The sequence below is a fragment of the Ochotona princeps genome, chromosome 5, assembly GCF_030435755.1.
Source record: "Ochotona princeps isolate mOchPri1 chromosome 5, mOchPri1.hap1, whole genome shotgun sequence".
NCBI lineage: Eukaryota > Metazoa > Chordata > Mammalia > Lagomorpha > Ochotonidae > Ochotona > Ochotona princeps.
Window position 1 is genome coordinate 82,415,430 of NC_080836.1, and position 17,974 is coordinate 82,433,403.

Sequence of the window (17,974 nt, forward strand, 5' to 3'; positions counted from 1 at the left end):
GTATATCTGGCTGTAATAAAATGAATAAATCTTTAAAAAAAAAAAAAAGAAAAAAAAAGACAGACAGTTAAAGAGAAAGGAGTGACAAAGAGATCTTTCATATGCTGATTCACTTCCAAATGTCTGCAACAACCGGGATTGTGCCAGGCCAAAGAGATGAGCTAAGAGCTTCATCCAGGTCTCTCACTTGGATGGTAGGAGCCCAGTGACTCGCACCATCTTCTGCTACTTTCCCAGGTGTATTATTAGAGAGCTAGATCAGAAGTAGAACATCTGGATTTGGAATCAACACTCACATAGGATACCAACATTGCAGATAGCAACTTAGTCCCCCCCACTCCACCCCCAACCCTTTTCTTTTCTTTTTTTGGGGTAAGATTTACTCATCAGTTTGGAAGGTGGTTACAGAGACTAAGAAAGAGAGATCATACACCTGCTGCTGTACTCCCCAAATGACCACACTGGCATGTGGCCAAAGGTAGGAGCCTGAAAACTGTGCCTGCCTTAAGAATGGCAGGTGCCCAAGTACTTGGGCAATCTGCTGCTACTTTCTCAGGGGCAGCGGCAGCGAACTGGATTGGAAGTGGAGCGTCTGGGATGGGAACTGGGATGCCAGATCACAGGCCGCAGCTTAATGGATTGTATCATGATGTCAAACCCCTGGGAGTTCTATTTATTGTGCTTTCTAAGAAGTAACAAATGGGGGAAATGGAGTGAAAGGGTACACAGGACCATCTGTACTAACTATGCGACCTCCTGTGAATCTATAATTATTGTCAAACATAAAGTTAAAAAAAAAGAATTCATTAAGACTTTTAGCAGCAATGGTGATTAAAAACTGCATAAACATATATTTCATAATATTTTATAAAACAACTCCTTTTAAAAATAGGTAAATTATGCAATGCATTCTTATTACAGAAGGAACAGCTTAATGTATAAATGAGGTAATGTTTGAGACTCTCTACATTAACAATTCACTGATACTGAAATGTGGATTCATAAGGAATATACTTAAAAAGAGGTGGTTCAGTTTCTACTTAAGGAAGATAAAAACTCTTCTAAAAATCTCCGCTAAAGCATCTCTAGTAGCAAAACTGAAATTCAACATTAAACAAGCAATTTTGCTTATTAAAAAGAATTTGAGGGGACAACTTATGACACAGTGATTTTAGATTTGGCCTGTACCTCCATCATCCCATATGAATTAGGTTCAAGCCCTGGCTGCTCCACTTCCTTTCCAGTTCCCAGCTAATGTGTCTGAGAAAACAGTGGAAATGGCCACTGTGGCCATTTGGGGAGTGAGCCAGTGGATGCAAGATCTCTGTGTCTCTGTAACTATCGAATTAATTAATAAGTAAGTCTTTTTTTAAAAAATCCAGTACTGGAAACCCACTGTGCTTCATACTTCAGGATCACATATTAATGAGGATGAGAAAGATACAGTGTCTACTACTGGAACTCGCTGTTCAGTATGAGTAAAAAAGAGAGAACAAAACCAACATGCAGCATGAAGCCTGCACATTGCAGTACAGTTAAGCCCAGTGGTCACTTAAAGGAAAGGACGGAGAAAGCTACTCTCCAGCGGGAGGAGAGCTAGGGGTCAAGGTAGGCCTGGAGAGGCAGGTAACATTGGATCTGGTCTAGAAAGAAATACACTAGGTGGGCAAGGGAACAACAGACAAGACTGTAATAGGCAGACACAACAAAACCTCTAACATGTACATTTGATAACTGCATGGTTATGGTATATGGCCTAAAAACATGAATGTCTTACAATATTATCATCTGTTTACAGTATGAGGATCATGTACAAGTTTGTGTTCCTTACAGTAACTGCTTTCAAGGCTTTATGTTTTTTTCCCAATAAGCAAGTATTGTGAGGTATCTGTTGTATTATGTGATAGATATATGGCATCCTCTGCGGTTACAGACTTGAAGAAACGTACAGTCTTTGCTAATCCATGTCCCAAATCCATGCACCCAAAATTCACTAAAACCTCCAACTGTGGAACCAGGCAGGAAACAACAGTTATTCCAAAGTAACAGAACTAAATTAACTCTCCCCCTGATTCTCAAGGAACAATCCAGATATTGCAGTGGGCATCAGGGGAGGCTGAAACAGGCTTGGCCCTGTGGTCCACAGGTAGCTCACAGTTCAGTGGGAAAAGACAGGATCGAGCTTAAATATTTTCTTTATCATGTTTAAATATTTGCTGTATTTAAATATCTTAAATGAGGAAAAAAACTAATGGTGTTCTGGAAAATGAAGTACAATCCACTTGAAACTGTTGTTAAAAAATGATGTATTGTACAATTCAATTAGTCTTTCTGGCTCTATTGAGCAGTGTTTATACTGAGTCAGCTGCCCTGCTGAATTAGGCTAACAGGGCTACCTTTTAGTAGGTGAACAGAAGGACAAAGGGCACTGCTTAGTCTCCCAGGCCTTAAAAGGCTTCTCTCTTCAGGTGGTACTTAAGCTCCAAAAGAGGGGGAAAAAAACAGAATCTTTTACAGAGACAGTAAAAGCAGGGAGACAAATGGGATGGCAGCCACTGACATTCGGATTCATAAACTGAAATTACAAAAAATAAAAACAGGGGTCGTCTCACTGCTGCAGAATGCAGTGAATTCCCAGGCTACCAACTAGCAAGGAGCACATGCAAGCCTGGGATTCCCACTGCTGCTCATGCATGTGAACAGATCCCTGCCACGGCGGGCCTTTCTTGGCAGCAAGGCTGAGCACTGGCCCAAGGTTTTGTGACTCAACCATTAAGACTGGTGAGGCATTTCAGAAGAAACTCAAATTTGGCATGAAATGTTAATTCTGCAAAACAGAATAGTCCCCATTAGTTTCCTAAGTTCTCCATCATGGCTTAAGGATGCCACTCTCAAACTCAACTAGAAATGAAAACATTTTTTAAAAATAGAGGATGGTTAAAAAAATAAAGAAAAGAAGCCAACGATGTTCTGATGTGAGGGAAAGTTTCTTTCTTGGTATGATAAATGTTACATGAGTTATTTGTGAACACTAAGTTCCAACCAAGTGCTACTGTCCTCGTACCAATCAAAATTATGAAACACATCAGCTAAGGGCTGTTTCTGAGACAAATAAAAACTCTACTTAAAGTCAGCTGCAAATGGATTAACCCGATGCTCCCAATACTTTGTTTCATTTTTAATGACTGGTTTTGATTAGCACTCTTTTTTTTTTTTGGTAAGATCCCTCTCTGGGGCCTTGGTGCAGTAGCCTAGTGGCCAAAGTCCTTGCCTTGCATCCGCCGGGATCCCATATGGGCGCCAGTTTGAATCCCGGTGGCCCCACTTTTCCCATCCAGCTCCCTGCTTGTAGCCTGGGAAAGCAGTAGAGAATGGCCCAAAGCCTTGGGACCCTGTACCCGTGTGGGAGACCTGGAAGAGGCTCCTGTCTCCTGGCTTTGGATCAGCGCAGCTGCAGCCTTTACAGCCACCTAGGGGGTGAACCAGCAGATGGAAGATCTTCATTTCTGTCTCTCCTCCTCTCTGTATATCTGACTTTCAAAAAAATAAATAAATACATACATAAATAAATAAATAAAATCTCTAAAAAAAGAAAGATCCCTCTCTAATTCTTTCATTTTTTAAAAAAGATGTATTTGATTTAATTGAAAGACAGAGTTACAGAGAGAAAGAGAGACAGACAGAAAGATGTTCCATCTTTTGGTTCATTCTCCAAACAGCCACAATGTCTGGGGTAGGGCCAGAATGAGGCTAGGAGCCTAGAACTCCAACCTGGTCTCCGACGTGGGTGCAGGGGCTCAAGCAGCTGCGCTATCTTCTGCTGCCTCCCCAGGCACACTAGCGGGGAGCTTGACTGGAAGTGAGGCAGCCACTGCGTTATACATTATAGTTAACTATAAACTATAGTTAGCTACAAAGTAATAGTGGCCAAATCTGCCATATATGCACATTTACTTATAAGTAAACGTGTTATTTGAACTATTAAAAGTCAAGGCAACAGATGGTGACAACTACTTTTTAAAAACAAAGTTTTCAAACATTGTGGTTTGTGTAATCCTGAGAGAGGTGTTTTGGAATGGTGGTTTGGTTTGTTCCTAGACAGTCCCGGGAAAATAATGGGGCAGAGTGGCTATTAGACCACAGACAATGATATAGGGGTCATATAATGGTGGGGACAGTCATGGGGAGGATTCATTTTTCATTAAAGGAAGGAAATAAACCAGAATCATACATAGACTCTCAGAATAACAAAGACTGGTGAAGATAAGCTAGCTTAGTTTTCTTAATTTGTGCTCTAAGGAGTATCAGCCCCTTACAAAAAAGGATATTCTGAGAGCCAACAAGATCTTTCCTTGGTCATGCAGAGGGTAGAATGTTACTGTATTCAAAGTCTGAGGAAAGGAGAAGGAGCTGTTAATCACCTCGATCTGATCAGTGCACATCAAACATGTTTATTGAAATATTGCACTGTCTCCCATAAATATGAACAATCATTACATGGTAATCAAAAACTTGCTTAGGGTTTAAGGAGATGGAAATGCTAAGTAATCTGTTTTGATCACCACTCAATGAATACAACAGATCTCAAATTATCACTCTGTACTACACAAATACGCAGTTAAACGAATAAGAAAACTTGCCTCACCCAGTTACTTTACAAACCCATCTATTTGAGGACTGCTTCAGGTTGTGCAGGATTTCTGAGAGGCAGGCAGGAGGAGAAGAAGTGCAACCTGGGTCTGCTCACCAACTGGAGCAAAGGCCACCCACCTCTAACGCCCCCCTGTGCCTCTGCCACACTGGGAGCTTGTTGCACTGTGTTCCCCTGCGCGATTCTTTTCTAACTTTCCTAACGTTGCCTATCTGTAGCCTTCCTACAGAGGACTAATAACACCCATGGATGCATAGAGGTCTTAACGATTCTTCATGGAGTTCATGTTGAGAAACATTCAATTAACCCACTATGTATACTTAACAGATGAGAAAACATCTCCAGGTGCTGAAGCTGTGGCATAGCAAGTTAAGTCACCATGAACAACGCTGGCATCTTACACTGGATCAAGTCCTGGGTGTACCACTTCTAATCTAGCTCCCTGCCAATGCGTCTAGGCAAGCAGTGGAACAAGACCTAAGTGTTTGGGCCACAGCCTTCTGGCTTTGGACTGGCCCAATCCCAGCTGTTGTGAGCATTTGCAGAGTGAAATAGCAGATGGAAGATCTCTCCCACTCTCTGTTGCTCTTTTAGATAAGTAGAAGATATATATATATATACATGTATGTGTGTGTACATATATATATTTAGAAAAAGAAAGATAATGGAAATTTAATCCAGAGAGTATAAGTGATAGTTCTTTTTATTTTCAAGTTACTCTAGCATAACCTACCAGTTCATGGTTCTATAAAAGATTCCAGGCCCTTTTCTGCCCTTCCTAACAGAAAGCAAGTAGACTATAAATGGAGATTGGTCTATAATGCAATTAAGGAGTATATTGGCATGCATTTAGCTGTAAAACAGAAACTAAAATGCAGTGACATTTTATGTATCTAAAAATCATTTCTTTTGGCATTTGGCTATTTTCTTTCTCTTGGACTAAGAGCATTCATGAGAACAGGGACCATGTTTCCAGTGTCGGGAATAGTAATAGTTAAGTGAGTCATTTATAACAAACTCCTTCTAATAGCTTGGTTATTTGTTTCTAACTTCACAATATCCTTAGAATCAGTAGATTTTAAAAAAAAAAAAGGAAGGGTAGCCAACATGGCCAAAAGAGGTAACATTTGCTATACAATTGTACCAAGGGAACAACGGTGGCTACAAGGAGATTCAAGGTAGAAACACAAAGCAGAGATTAGCACTGTGCCTAGTCCAGTGGGCTAAGCCATCACTTGTGACACTAGTATCCCATGCTGGAGTGCTCACATTACAAAGTCCCAGCTGTTCTGCTTCCCAATTTAGCTTCCTATTAATTTGCCTGGGAAGGCAATTCATGATAATCCAAGTACTTGGGTCTCTGTAACCCATGTGGAAAACTTTGACAAAATTCTAGATTTCCGGGCCTCACCATTTTAGGAGTGAACTAGAGATGGAAAATGTCTTTGTCTCCAACTCTTTTATATAAATTATTATATATAAAAAAAACCAAACAAAACACAAAAAAACAGGGCCCAGTACAGCAGACTGGTCCTCGCCTAGCAAAAGTCCTCGCCTTGCATGCACCAGATCCCAGATGGGCTCCGGTTTGTGTATTGGTGGCTCCACTTCCCATCCAGCTCCTTGTTTGTGGCCTGGGAAAGCAGTTGGAAATAAGTAAATAAATGTAAAAAGTTCAAGGAAGAGTTTTATGATCTAAATAGAGGAGAGCTTTCCACATGTAGTCTATGATATATTGTTTACTGCTATCTTTATATGAGAGAAAACTTGTAAGTAAAATATTTTTGGAAGAATACACAAGAAAGAAGTAATTTGTTTATGAAAGGTAAGAAGGGTTGGCAGAACGGAATTATATATGCATGCTTTTTCATACTATTTGAATCTTATACCACACTGAACTACACTATATAACATCCAAAACAAGAACAAGGAATAAAAGTTCAGCAGTGAAAATCCCAAAGATTCAGGGAAAACGTCCCCCCTCTGAGGTCATTTACCAGAAAACAGAACAATCATTTATATTTATCATTCTGAGACATTAAAAGGGTCACTCGAGGTGTGCATTTGGGGAGGGAAATTTTAAGAACAGTACACAGATTAATTTCTAATATATATTTTCTCAAGTATAATATATCAGTGACAGTTACATCGTATAAAATTATAAAAGAAATACAATTGCATCACTGAAAATTTAGAGAATAAAAATCAGGAGAGGAAAAAGCTTCCATAATTATGTGATATAGCCACTTATTTTGGTAAAACTCTTCTTTCCAGTAGCTATCCGCATCTCTGTTGGGGAAAAAAAAAATAGCCAAAGTCTTCCATATGACCTCTTGGTCCTATTAAAATTAGCACTGTGTGTTCATGGAAAAGGACTTGGGAAACCTTGAGTTTAGTTACAATTTGTTCTCAAAATCACCAAACGGCTCTGACCAAGTGTTTTGTTTTTTCTTTTCCCCCATCAGGGAGTAGAGCTTGTCTTGAATGCCTTTCAAGATGTAGAGATAGAAAATGCTTTCTGTAACGTGGAAAACCCCTTGCAAAATGGAATGTGGATGTTCAGGCTGGGATACAAAAAAATGTTTTAATAGAGCACAGCTAAGTGGAAATATTTAGATAGAGTTGAGGCCGTCTGAGGTCCTTACAATCTCTTCGTTACACTTAATATTTTTGAACAGGGACCAAGGGAAAGTTATTTTCATAAATTAGCGTTAGAAAATGTCTTTAGAATTCACGATGCGGTTTAGCTACCTCCTAATCTAAGAGCACCATTCAATCTGCAGGACACCAGGAAATAGGTGAGATTCTACCTTAAAATTAATTAGGATTATTAATACTCCACAGGGTAGACAAGCAAATGCTTAAGGTGACAGATTTTATTCTGCTCTGCAAAATCATTACTTTTTCCTTTTTTAAAAGGGATATTGTAGCCAGTCACTTTGCTTTAGGCATAGCAGGCAGATGTAACAGACAACGTCTGGACTTGAAAATTGATAGGTCTGAGTTGACCCTCACAATTAGGCATATTAAGTTAAATCCTGGTGCCTGAGAACAGACAGATACTGAACTAAATGGAACTGAGTGAGTTAATGCCAGGAAGAGATGATCCAGATAGCATCCAGTTCTCACTCTAAAACCCTTACTGGCCCACTGAGAAACTGGGAATGAGTGGCCCAGCAAAGGAGATCCTCCTTTGGATCAAGTGCATGTCCCTAATGCATGCCTTGAATGAGCTACCCATCTTTGTGGGAGCAAATCTGGTCACCTGAATAAGCCCTACAACAAAACACCCTGCTTTTGGTAGATTCCAAGATCAATAAGGGCTACACTGATGGATTCTCTAGTCCTTTGAGCTTCCTGCAAAGAGTCCTGTTTCTCTCCCCATAGATTTCAAGCCTTCATGAGCCATGACTGCCTTTTTCATTTTCCTTAATCAGTGCTATTCTCCCTGCTTTTGTCCCACTAATTGGGGCGCACTCTGCAGGCAGGTGCTACCAGCCCAAGTTCCGAATGGATCAAGGGGCTGGGCCTGTCCCGTTCACTTACATTCCATGTACCTCACTCAGCTATCAAAAGGCTACCCCAGGCCGATTAATCTACTAACCCCATTAAACTGAACTCAACTAGCTCTCTCTCCATCTAAATATGTTTTTATCTAATATACACATGGCAAATATATTTATAGCCTATACTCAGAGTGTCAAATACAAGATGCAGAGGACAGAAAGATAACACTCTGGTGGAAAGGAAGGGGGAAAATATCAGAAAAGGTAATGTTTTAAGTTGCATTTTCAGATTTGCTGTTCTGTGCGAGGGCAACAGGAAGACAAGGTGTGAAATAGGCTGGCATGACTATGGAATAGGAACGCACATGGTCTTAACAAAGAGAAAGCGGGAACGGGCTAGAAAGGCAGGTGGTGACTAACACTGCAAAAGGTCTTGCCTGTTAGGCTGAGCGGACTGCATTTATTTTGTAGACACTCATAGTAAAAGGCGACCTAAACTGAGGGATTATTATATGTACTGTCTGAGTGCTTTTCTGTGAATGATCATTTTAGTAAGTGGCAACCTTATGAAATAGCTGTGACTAGTCCCTGCATGCTAAAGAAGAAACTAAGAGTAAGAAGGATTTTTTTTTTTAAATATTACATCAGCCAAGAGGGGTGAAACAGCTGCCGACTTCCATCGGTTGAGCGATGCTGAGTTTTGGTCAGGGTATGGGTGAGTGTGGTGGGAAAAGCATGATCTCAGGGGTGAAAACGCAGGGCATAAATCTGTGTGTCCCCACTAAGTGCCAACACAGGGCAGATGTGGCAGAGGGCAGGGTGCAGGATGGCTCCCTGCTCTGGCAGTAGGGATTCACCAAGGCAGGTGATTATATGCTGGGGGACACTTGCTGAACATGATTCAAATCAGTTTGGAGCATGCTGAGTTTGTGGTGTCCAAGTGCATTCCTGCTTACCTACTGTGTGTCAGAATTATGCTGAGACATGCTCCTTGTATTCAGGGAGCACATCTTGATAGAGAAAAAAGTCAAACCAACAGCTGTCATATGAATATGATGTCAATGAAAGCAATCGCATCTCCCACTCAGCAAGCGTTCATCACAGTCATTCGCTAAGTGTTTCTAAAACTCAAATTTACACAATTCTCCCAGGTTAATACTTGAGTATGAATTATAACAACACAAGTCTCTTTGGGACATACTGTGTGCCAGGAATACTTTATAAAAACTAGCCCATTTGACCAACAGAACTCTATGAGGTGTTACTAACCTTATTTTACAGGTGGGGAAATGGAAACACAGACAGAACGATCAACTTGTCCAGGTTGGACAGCTAACAAGCAACAAAGCCAAAACCTGAGCCAACACAATCTAGACTCATTTTATAGATAGGAAAACTGAGGCTCAGAGAAGCATGAATCATTTGGCTCCACACATCAGGCATCTAATAAAGAGTAGAAATACAATGTCACACAGAACAAGGAATGCAATGGAGGCAGGCCAGAGCCACCACTGCTACCCAGACTTGCAGTAGCCATCATGAGCTTGCCTGTCTGAACAAGGATATGATAAAACAAAGTGACCCAGAGACCACACAACAGAAGCAGAAACAGGCAAATGAGAAGCAGGAACCCAAGTCTGAGTTCCGTGGCTTCACGTCCAACCCTCCTGCTCTTTGGCTGCACACTGGGTGCTACTCCCACCATGCTTTTCTTTCCTCCCAGGGAGCTCACAGGTCCTGGCACCAATGGTACTTCCTCCTCCTTGAATCTGTAGTAGGACCCCAGTTGCGCTGCCTTCCCCTCTTGTAGTTTCTGTCCAGTGGGCCACCCCTGGTATAGGCTTAACTCCTTCTCTAAGGTGTTTTGTTTTTCTTTTTTTAATCCTCATGGGGTGTGCCATAAGATATTTAGAGTAGTTTTAGGGCCCAACATAGTCGCCTAGCTACTGAAGTCCTCACCTTGCACGTACCAGGATCCCATATGTATGCCGTTGGTTCTAATCCCAGCAGCTCTATTTCCCATCTAACTCCCTGCTTGTGGCCTGGGAAAGCAGTAGAGGATGACCCAAAGCCTTGGGAGCCTGCACCTGTGTGGGAGACCCAGAAAAGGCTCCAGGTTCGTGCCTTTGCACTGGTGCAACTCCGGCCGTTGTGGCTGCCTGGGGAGTGAATCATCAGATGGAAGATCTTCATCTCTGTCTCTTCCTCGTCTCTGTATATCTGACTTTCAAATAAAAAGAGTAGCTTTAAATTCTGAACAAAGAGGTAATAGGATGATTTGGACAAATACCTATGTAATGCCAAACTCCTGCTATTAATTCTTTAAAAATGTAATGTTCAGTAGTTACACGTGGCATCATAATGGCACAGAGCAGCAAGTAAACTGTGTCAAATTGGGGCAGAGGTTGGAACCACATGTTTTTATCAAGGAGGACATACTGGTATTCACTCAGGAAGAATAAGCAGGGATTCCCCAGGTGGTTAGAAACATCTGGAGGTCTTGCAGAAGGATGCTAATGAGACATGAATAGTGTCTTCTTTATTCCAAAGTAGAAGAGGGAGCACATATTTGGCACAATGGTTAAGATGTCACTTGGAATGCACACATCCCATACCCTTGTGCCTGGGTCCAAGTACTAGGTCAGCTTCCTTCCAATTTAATCTTCCTGATCAGGCACTCCCTGGGAGGCAGCAGGGGTGCTCAAGTACTTGGGTCTTAACATCCTTGTGGGAGATAGAGATGGAGTTTCAGGTTCCTGGATTTGGCCTGGCCCAGCCATGACTGATGGCTGCCCAGGGCACTGGAATTTTAAGTCTAGATGCACCCAGGAAAGTTCTGCCGTTACCCAAATCCAAAGTTGGCCTGGTGCATATAAGGTCCAGAACCATCTATTTCTGCACGTGGGGTATTGGAAGAGACATAATAAAGTCTAAAACTGGGGAGACATCCCATTGACTCCCATTACCTGGCTGGACAGAGAGGAGAGCTGGCCTGAAAAGGAGGCTGATTCAGAACAGATGGTGTCTCTGGATGGAATATACAGCTTTACCTGTGATGTTGCTGACCCCAGGCTATCCTTCCATAGCAACGGATGCTTTGGGAGCTGGGCACAGTGAAGGGCTTTCTAGCTTGTGGCCAACCATGGTTCTGACCCAGGAATACTTTGACTCCCAGGGCAGTTCCATTTCTAGTGGCCTGGCTCTTGGCAGAGCTAACAAGACTCTTTGAAAGCCACCTCTATCACTGGCATCTGGTTGCCTAATATTCTGGCTTCCCATATTGCAAGCAGGTGCTACTTGAGGGTAGACTAGCCTTACTGGGTCTTCTGGAGAACAGGTTACTGCATAAAGCCGCAATAATGAGCCTCCTGATGCCCAGCTCACTACTCTTCCTCTGGGCCCTGGTTAAAGTGGGTCACAGAGGCAGCCTTGGGATGTCAGCCAAGGGGATGCTCAATTCTATCCCTGAATTCCTTAATGGATTGATCTAGAAATTTGTAGTTACAGGCATAGTCCTGATAGTTTTAAGGTAATGCCTACAAGAAGATAATTAGGCTCCTTGGTCTGACAAGTTAGTCATTTCTTTAAGGTCTAGAGATTAAACTGTGCAGCCTGAGTCCCTCAGTGTCCAAGAGAGCGAAGTGAAGAAAGGAGTTGGAAATAGCACATTAATTACATAACATTGTCAAGTAAAAACTCTCAAAACTTTCATGACCTCCCATTCCTTCTATGACATGCTTTAACCTGGAAATATTCTGTAAAACAATCAGTAAGAACACATGGGTTTGCCTCATAGCTTGGAATAACTTAGCAGTGGATTAGAGCAACTCTATACTGGATTATTTTGGTATATAAATGTTAAGTTACAGAACAAACTTAGTAAGTTACAGGTTTTTTCTTTTCTTTCTTTCTTTTTTTTTTTTTGATAGACGTTAATTAGCTTATCTTTTATCCCGCCTCTCTTAGCTAAGGGGTGGAGGTGGGGATGACGAAAGGAAAAAAGAGTTAAAACCAGTTGCTGCAGCAGCAGAGAAACAGGTATTATTGGGGTTAAGTCAGAAGAACCCAAGAGGGAGAGCAGGTTAGGCTGAGGGTGAGAATGGGAATAGACAGAATAAGGAAGGGGTGGGAACATAGCAGAGAAACAGAAGGAGAAACAGAAGTGACACTGGAATCCAGTGGCGACTCAGAAAGTGAAGAGGGAGTCTGGAAACATGACAGAAGGGCCTTGAGCTGAGAAGAGGTGCCCAAAGAGGTGACTTCGGAACATGGCAGAGGGACTGAAGGGGTTAACATATGGAGGGGGATGGGCCAAAGGAGAGAGATTAGAGAGAGATGAAAGTGCAGGCAGGGAGACTGGCAGAGAAGGAGGTGGGGAAGAAGTGGGGGTTGGGTTGAGTCCTAAAAGTTCTGGCGGCTCAGAAAGGTATGGTTAGGCGAAAAGTCTAAGAGATCCTTAGGAGAATGGGAGGGCTTAGCCTTGGCCAGGAGAACCTGAGTTGTGGAACAGGGGGAGAGAATAGGGAAGGGCAGGAACGGAGATCCCAAAAGCTTCCACATACAGAACTTCAGACCATTTACCTTCGCGTGGACAGAAATTACCCAATTCCGTGAGGATCTGAAAGTTAAACGTGCCTTCCGCTGGCCATTTGGAGCCATTGTCTAACACGTACTGTGGCCAGGCCACGGTTGAAAAATGGACAAGGCGTTTTTTGTGTAAGTCCTGGCCTAGACCTAGGGTCTTAAAATTGGCCAGTAGACACCCTAAGGGGGCTTGGGGGCCGTGGGCTCGGGACGTTTTGTTGCCCATCCTGTCCGGATAAAGTACTCTGTGGCGGCTAATCTAAATACAAAGAAGGCGTCCCCACTTTGAAATTTAGACTAGGGGGGGACCTGGTTCCCCGTTTTGGAGGGCCAGTCAGTAGGTCAGACGTCTCACGCCCCTCTGAGCGCCCTGGATTGGCTGGAGCCAGTCAACTACCGGGGCGTCCCCCGTGTGGCTGAGGGCTCAGGACAGGCAGACCACGTGTACAAGGTTTGGGAGGTCTGCAGGAGGTTGGGGAGTACTTTTCAGGACAGGAGGAGCAGGGCGGAGGGGCTTACCTCACGTCTGTCGTTTCGCAGCCAGCAAAGGCCTCAGGGCTGGTGGCTTGGAGGTGGGAAGAGGAAGGGGGGGGGGCGCTCAATCAATTTAAGGAGCCCTCACACCCCTCCTGGTTTCGGCACCAAATATTAGATGATGACCACCGACCACCCGCAGGCTGGTGGAATAATATCAGCAAGTTGTTCAGAGTTGTAATGGAAACTTTATTGGAAAATCCGCTCCTGGGCCCCCTTCGCACAGAGGGGAAAGGGGAGGGAGGCGAAAAGGGCAACTGAGATAGGGGTGGAGGAGTTTTATAACCCCCTAGACACATGGGCAGGGAAAGGGGCTGTCCATGCCCTAACTAGGTAAGGAATGTCCATTTAGGTGTGCCATTGGTCAGTGGGAATCCCGCCAGGTCAGTGCCATAACTGGCTCCGGTGGCTCCTTTGTTCCAGGCTGAGGCCTAGGAAATGTGCTGGGCTGGAGCAGACCAGCACCCTGTCTCCAGTGCCCTGGGCAGCCATCAATGACCGTAACAGGTATTCAGGGAATGAACCAAAACATGGAAGATCTCTCTCTGTTGGTTTGCATTTCTCTGCTTTTCAAAGAAGAAATACAAATAAATAAATCAGAATTTAAAAATAAATATGCAAAATGGCAAGCAATAAGAAAGGTACAAATTACAGAATTATAGATACTTCTGTTCATATCTCATGATATCAATTTTCCCCTTTAAATAGGAAGCAAGATAGTGAGGATTTCAGTGGTTACTGAGTAGATCAGAGGAAAGCTGCCCAGGCACATAGGAAAGGAGGCAAGTCGACTGGTCACTTATAATTTCCATGTTTATTGTGGACCTCAAAGATTCCAGCTAGTGGACAGCAACAGGGCCTTGCAAACTTCTCCCAGTCACAAGACAAGTGAGCCTCAGACAGCTATCAGTAAGGAAGCATAAAAACAGGCTGTTTCTGTAGGAAGTACCTTACATGGAAGGGTCATTCAAGGCATATGTCACGATGTCTGCCAGAAGAAACAGAAAAGCTTCCAGTCATACCAGGTAGAAGGATTATGTTATCTGCTTCATGGGTAAGGCATAATAAAACCCTAACTCCCTAGTGATCCAGTGAGGGGTTAGATTCCCGCATTTGCCAAATTCTACTCCCTTGCCTGCGCAACGTGAGAAATGCCATACAAGACAGTTCACCAACCCACATATCTTGAAAACTAAAGTTGCCCATTCGCAATGCAAGACCTTGATTTCAATACCAAAATTGGAGCTGATGATGAAAGCAGAAACTGTCACTATATGAGTTCTGGTAGTGAAAACCATAACATTGGGTAACGAAACAGAAAGAGTATAAAGTGGGGAAGGAAATGAAAGAATGAACCTTATAGGATTCTGATATTAAAGATACAGAGAGAAGACAGAAATCAGAGAAAGTGATTAAGAAAGGAGCATTGGAACCAGGAAGAAAACCCAGGGAATTCAAGCAGAGCATGATCCGATTGGTCAAATAATACACATCAAAACGTCCAGTAGAATCAGAAACTGTCCAGGGTGAACACGGTGCAGCAAACTATAACTGCGAGGAGAGGAATTAAGACCACAAGCAGAAGCAGAAGGAACAAATCATCATAAGAAGAGTATGTTTCTTCCGTGGCTGGGAGAAGGACCATGTGGAAGATTCAGATACAGACCATGTATTAGGTCGACGGAATTATTGCCTAATCACTCCTATTTTCTCTGTGAAGTCAATGGTAAATGTACTTCCCAGAGTGAGTAGGTCTGGGTCTTTAATCTCTTTCAGATCACGGACAATGAATGAATTTGATGAACGTTACTGATGCAAATAAAGGGCAACTTATATAAATCACAATCACCTACCCACTCACTGGCACTCAGTCCAAAGATTCTGTGTCTTCTCTCTTCTTTTTAAAGATTTATTTTTATTTTTACTGGAAAGTCAGATATACTGAGAGGAGGAAGAGACAGAGGAAGATCTTCTGTCCATTGATTTACTCCCCAAGCGGCCACAACGGCCGGAACTGTGCCAGTTCAGGGCCAGAAGCCAGGAGCTTCTTCTGGGTCTTCCACACGGGTGCAGGGTCCCAAGGTTTTGGGCCATCCTCGACTGCTTTCCCAGGCCATAAGCAGGGAGCTAGATGGGAAGAGGGACCTCCGGGATTAGAACTGGTGCCCATATGGGATCCCGATGTGTGCAAGGCGCAGCTAGGCTATTGCTCCGGGCCCCTCTGTGCTTTCTCTTATTCCATATTTAACATCAGTGACCAAACTTCTTAGCTCCCACCTGATTACATCTTCATTGCAACATCATCCTAACACCTTTCCTCTCTCCTGAATAGTTCACATCAAAATAGAAAATAAGCCATTTTTTCCATCCCTATCTCTTCCCCTTAACAGCAAAACTTCTCAAAAGGGTCCCCTATTCTTGTCTTTTGTTTCTCTCCTTATTCTATGTTGAACCCACTCCAATCAGACCTTTGCTCCCCTATTCCATTCAAGCTGCTCTCATTAAGATCACTAATTACCGCCACATTACTAAAGTCAATGGTCAATTCTCAGTGCTCATCTTACTTGACCCATCAGCATCTGTCACAGTTCATCTGGAAACAGTCTTCAAGTGGCTTGTCAGATACCCTGGAATTCTTCTACCTCACTGCTCACTCCTTCGTGGCCTCCTTTGCTGGTCCCTCTCTGCCATCAAAAGCTGGAGTAGCCCAGTATACCTAGGATCTTTGCCCTCTCTATTGACTTGCATTTTTGCAGCCACTAAGCCTGCTACTTTTACTCCTTGCATATCCTTCTTGGCTGTTAGCAGGTCCTTTGCAAAGCTATTAGCACATGGTTACTCATCTCATTCAGTTCCCTTTTGCAGTAAACACTAGCCCAGGTGAAGGCCTGAAGAAGGCTCAGTGCATTGTTCTTTGCTGTGGACCTTGCCCAAAAGCCCACCTGGCTTCTCTTAAGTTTCCAGTTCTGTGGGCTGGATTTGCTTGAAGGCTGACACTCACATAAGCAGAAATGTACCTCTACCAAAAGAAATGCCTTTGATTGTGTAAGTCCTCTCCAAAGATAAGTATCATGCTTATACATTTGCTATTTTCCCATTTTTTGTCTTTCCAGAGTGTTGTAATCTAGCAAGAAACAGTAGGAGTGTTATACAACTTCACGGCATTGTAAATTTTTTTTATTCCTACAGTGCAATAGAGACTATCATATCCAGATGTGAAGATACAATGTAGTATGCATCTCTACTTCCAGATCAAAGATGGACCCCCAATGAAATTGTTAAATATATCTTGACAACACGATGCTGGACTCTCACGTTGTTCGTACCTGAAATGTCACTTAATACACTTAAATATCACTTCATACTCTTACATAGCAGAATGACGGATTTATGACTGCTTATGAAGGACTATACTATTGTAATAATATAGAGTATATCAGTGGGGGGGATTTAGGGAGGAGTTAAGGGAAATCTCTGTGCCTATGGAATTGTACAGTAAAATAAAATAAAATAAAAAACAGTAGGAAGTCTTCTTGCACCACCAGATTTTTCCCTTAGTCCTCACAGCTAAATATTAAGGCCCCCATACAAAAACCACTATACATATCTTTTTAAATAGGTAAGTTAATAAGAATCATAGCTAAGAAACTTTTAAATAGCTAAATCTACAATTGGTATTAGAAAAGATCTTGTAGCTTTTATAAAACTACCAAATTAACTTCAAATTTTCCTATTGTTATCTTTACGATCCACCTGACAACAAATGAACACCTAAATTATTATTATTATCAAGAGCCCAATGTTCATACCTACCTTATACTTTGAAGTATCCCAGTTGTGGACTATGCGTGCGGGGATGAGGAAGCTGTCATCCACATGGCAGTTGCTGCAGTAATACCACCCACTGTAATTGCACACCTTGGCTTTTCCATTTGAAAGACCAATGGATCGTTGACATCCTGGTCAAGACAAAACAAAGAGTTCATGATTGCTGCTGTACAATCTCAAGCTAAAAACAAGTGGCAACAGGCAAGAGTTTGTACAGAACACATACACAGATGTGTTGCTTTCTTCCTAATATCTCAAACCACATCCCTTTTGCCTTCAGAGGGATTTCTGTGTCACCTGACTGGTGCTTTACCTCTGGTCTCTTCTGATTGCATCTCAACTGCCGCTGTCAGTTTGCTTTCAATTCCATCTTTACCTCCTCAGCTGCCTGCTAAGAAATTTTGTTTACAACAGGCACTTGTCTGGGAGCGTCTCCTACAGGATCTAACTTAGTCTGCGTAACTCCAATGAGGAAGATATTAACAGCTCTACTTTACAGATAAAAAAACCAGGATTTTCACTAAATGAAATATTTTATGCAATGTTACCCTGCCAATAAAAAGGTAGTTTGGATTTGGCTTTAAGCTTCTCAGAGGCTAAAATGATCCTAAAGCTGATAATGTATCCTTCCTTTGCTTACAAAATCAACATTAAGGAATTTGGCTTTCAACCCCATCTCACCTTTGCAACTTTCCCTCCCACTCCCCATGGGAGTAGCACCTTTTTGTTCCACTCACAGAACTCACCATATTGTGCTTCAAATAAACATAACAGGTTCATTCCATTCCGTACATTGTACATATCACTTCTTACATAACATCCTCTTCTAAGTTCTCTACTTAACAAATCTTGCTCATGACTCAAGGCCCTT

At 42.5% G+C, this 17,974-nt stretch overlaps 1 protein-coding gene across 1 annotated transcript in view; it reads right to left on the reverse strand.

Moving 5' to 3' along the window:
- PLEKHM3 (pleckstrin homology domain containing M3) overlaps positions 1–17,974 on the reverse strand; it is a 212,803-nt gene that overhangs the window by 106,704 nt on the left and 88,125 nt on the right. Inside the window, exon 4 of the mRNA XM_004576885.2 lies at positions 17,089–17,234. Coding sequence (XP_004576942.2) covers positions 17,089–17,234 — 146 coding nt within the window. The remainder of the gene's footprint in view (positions 1–17,088; positions 17,235–17,974) is intronic.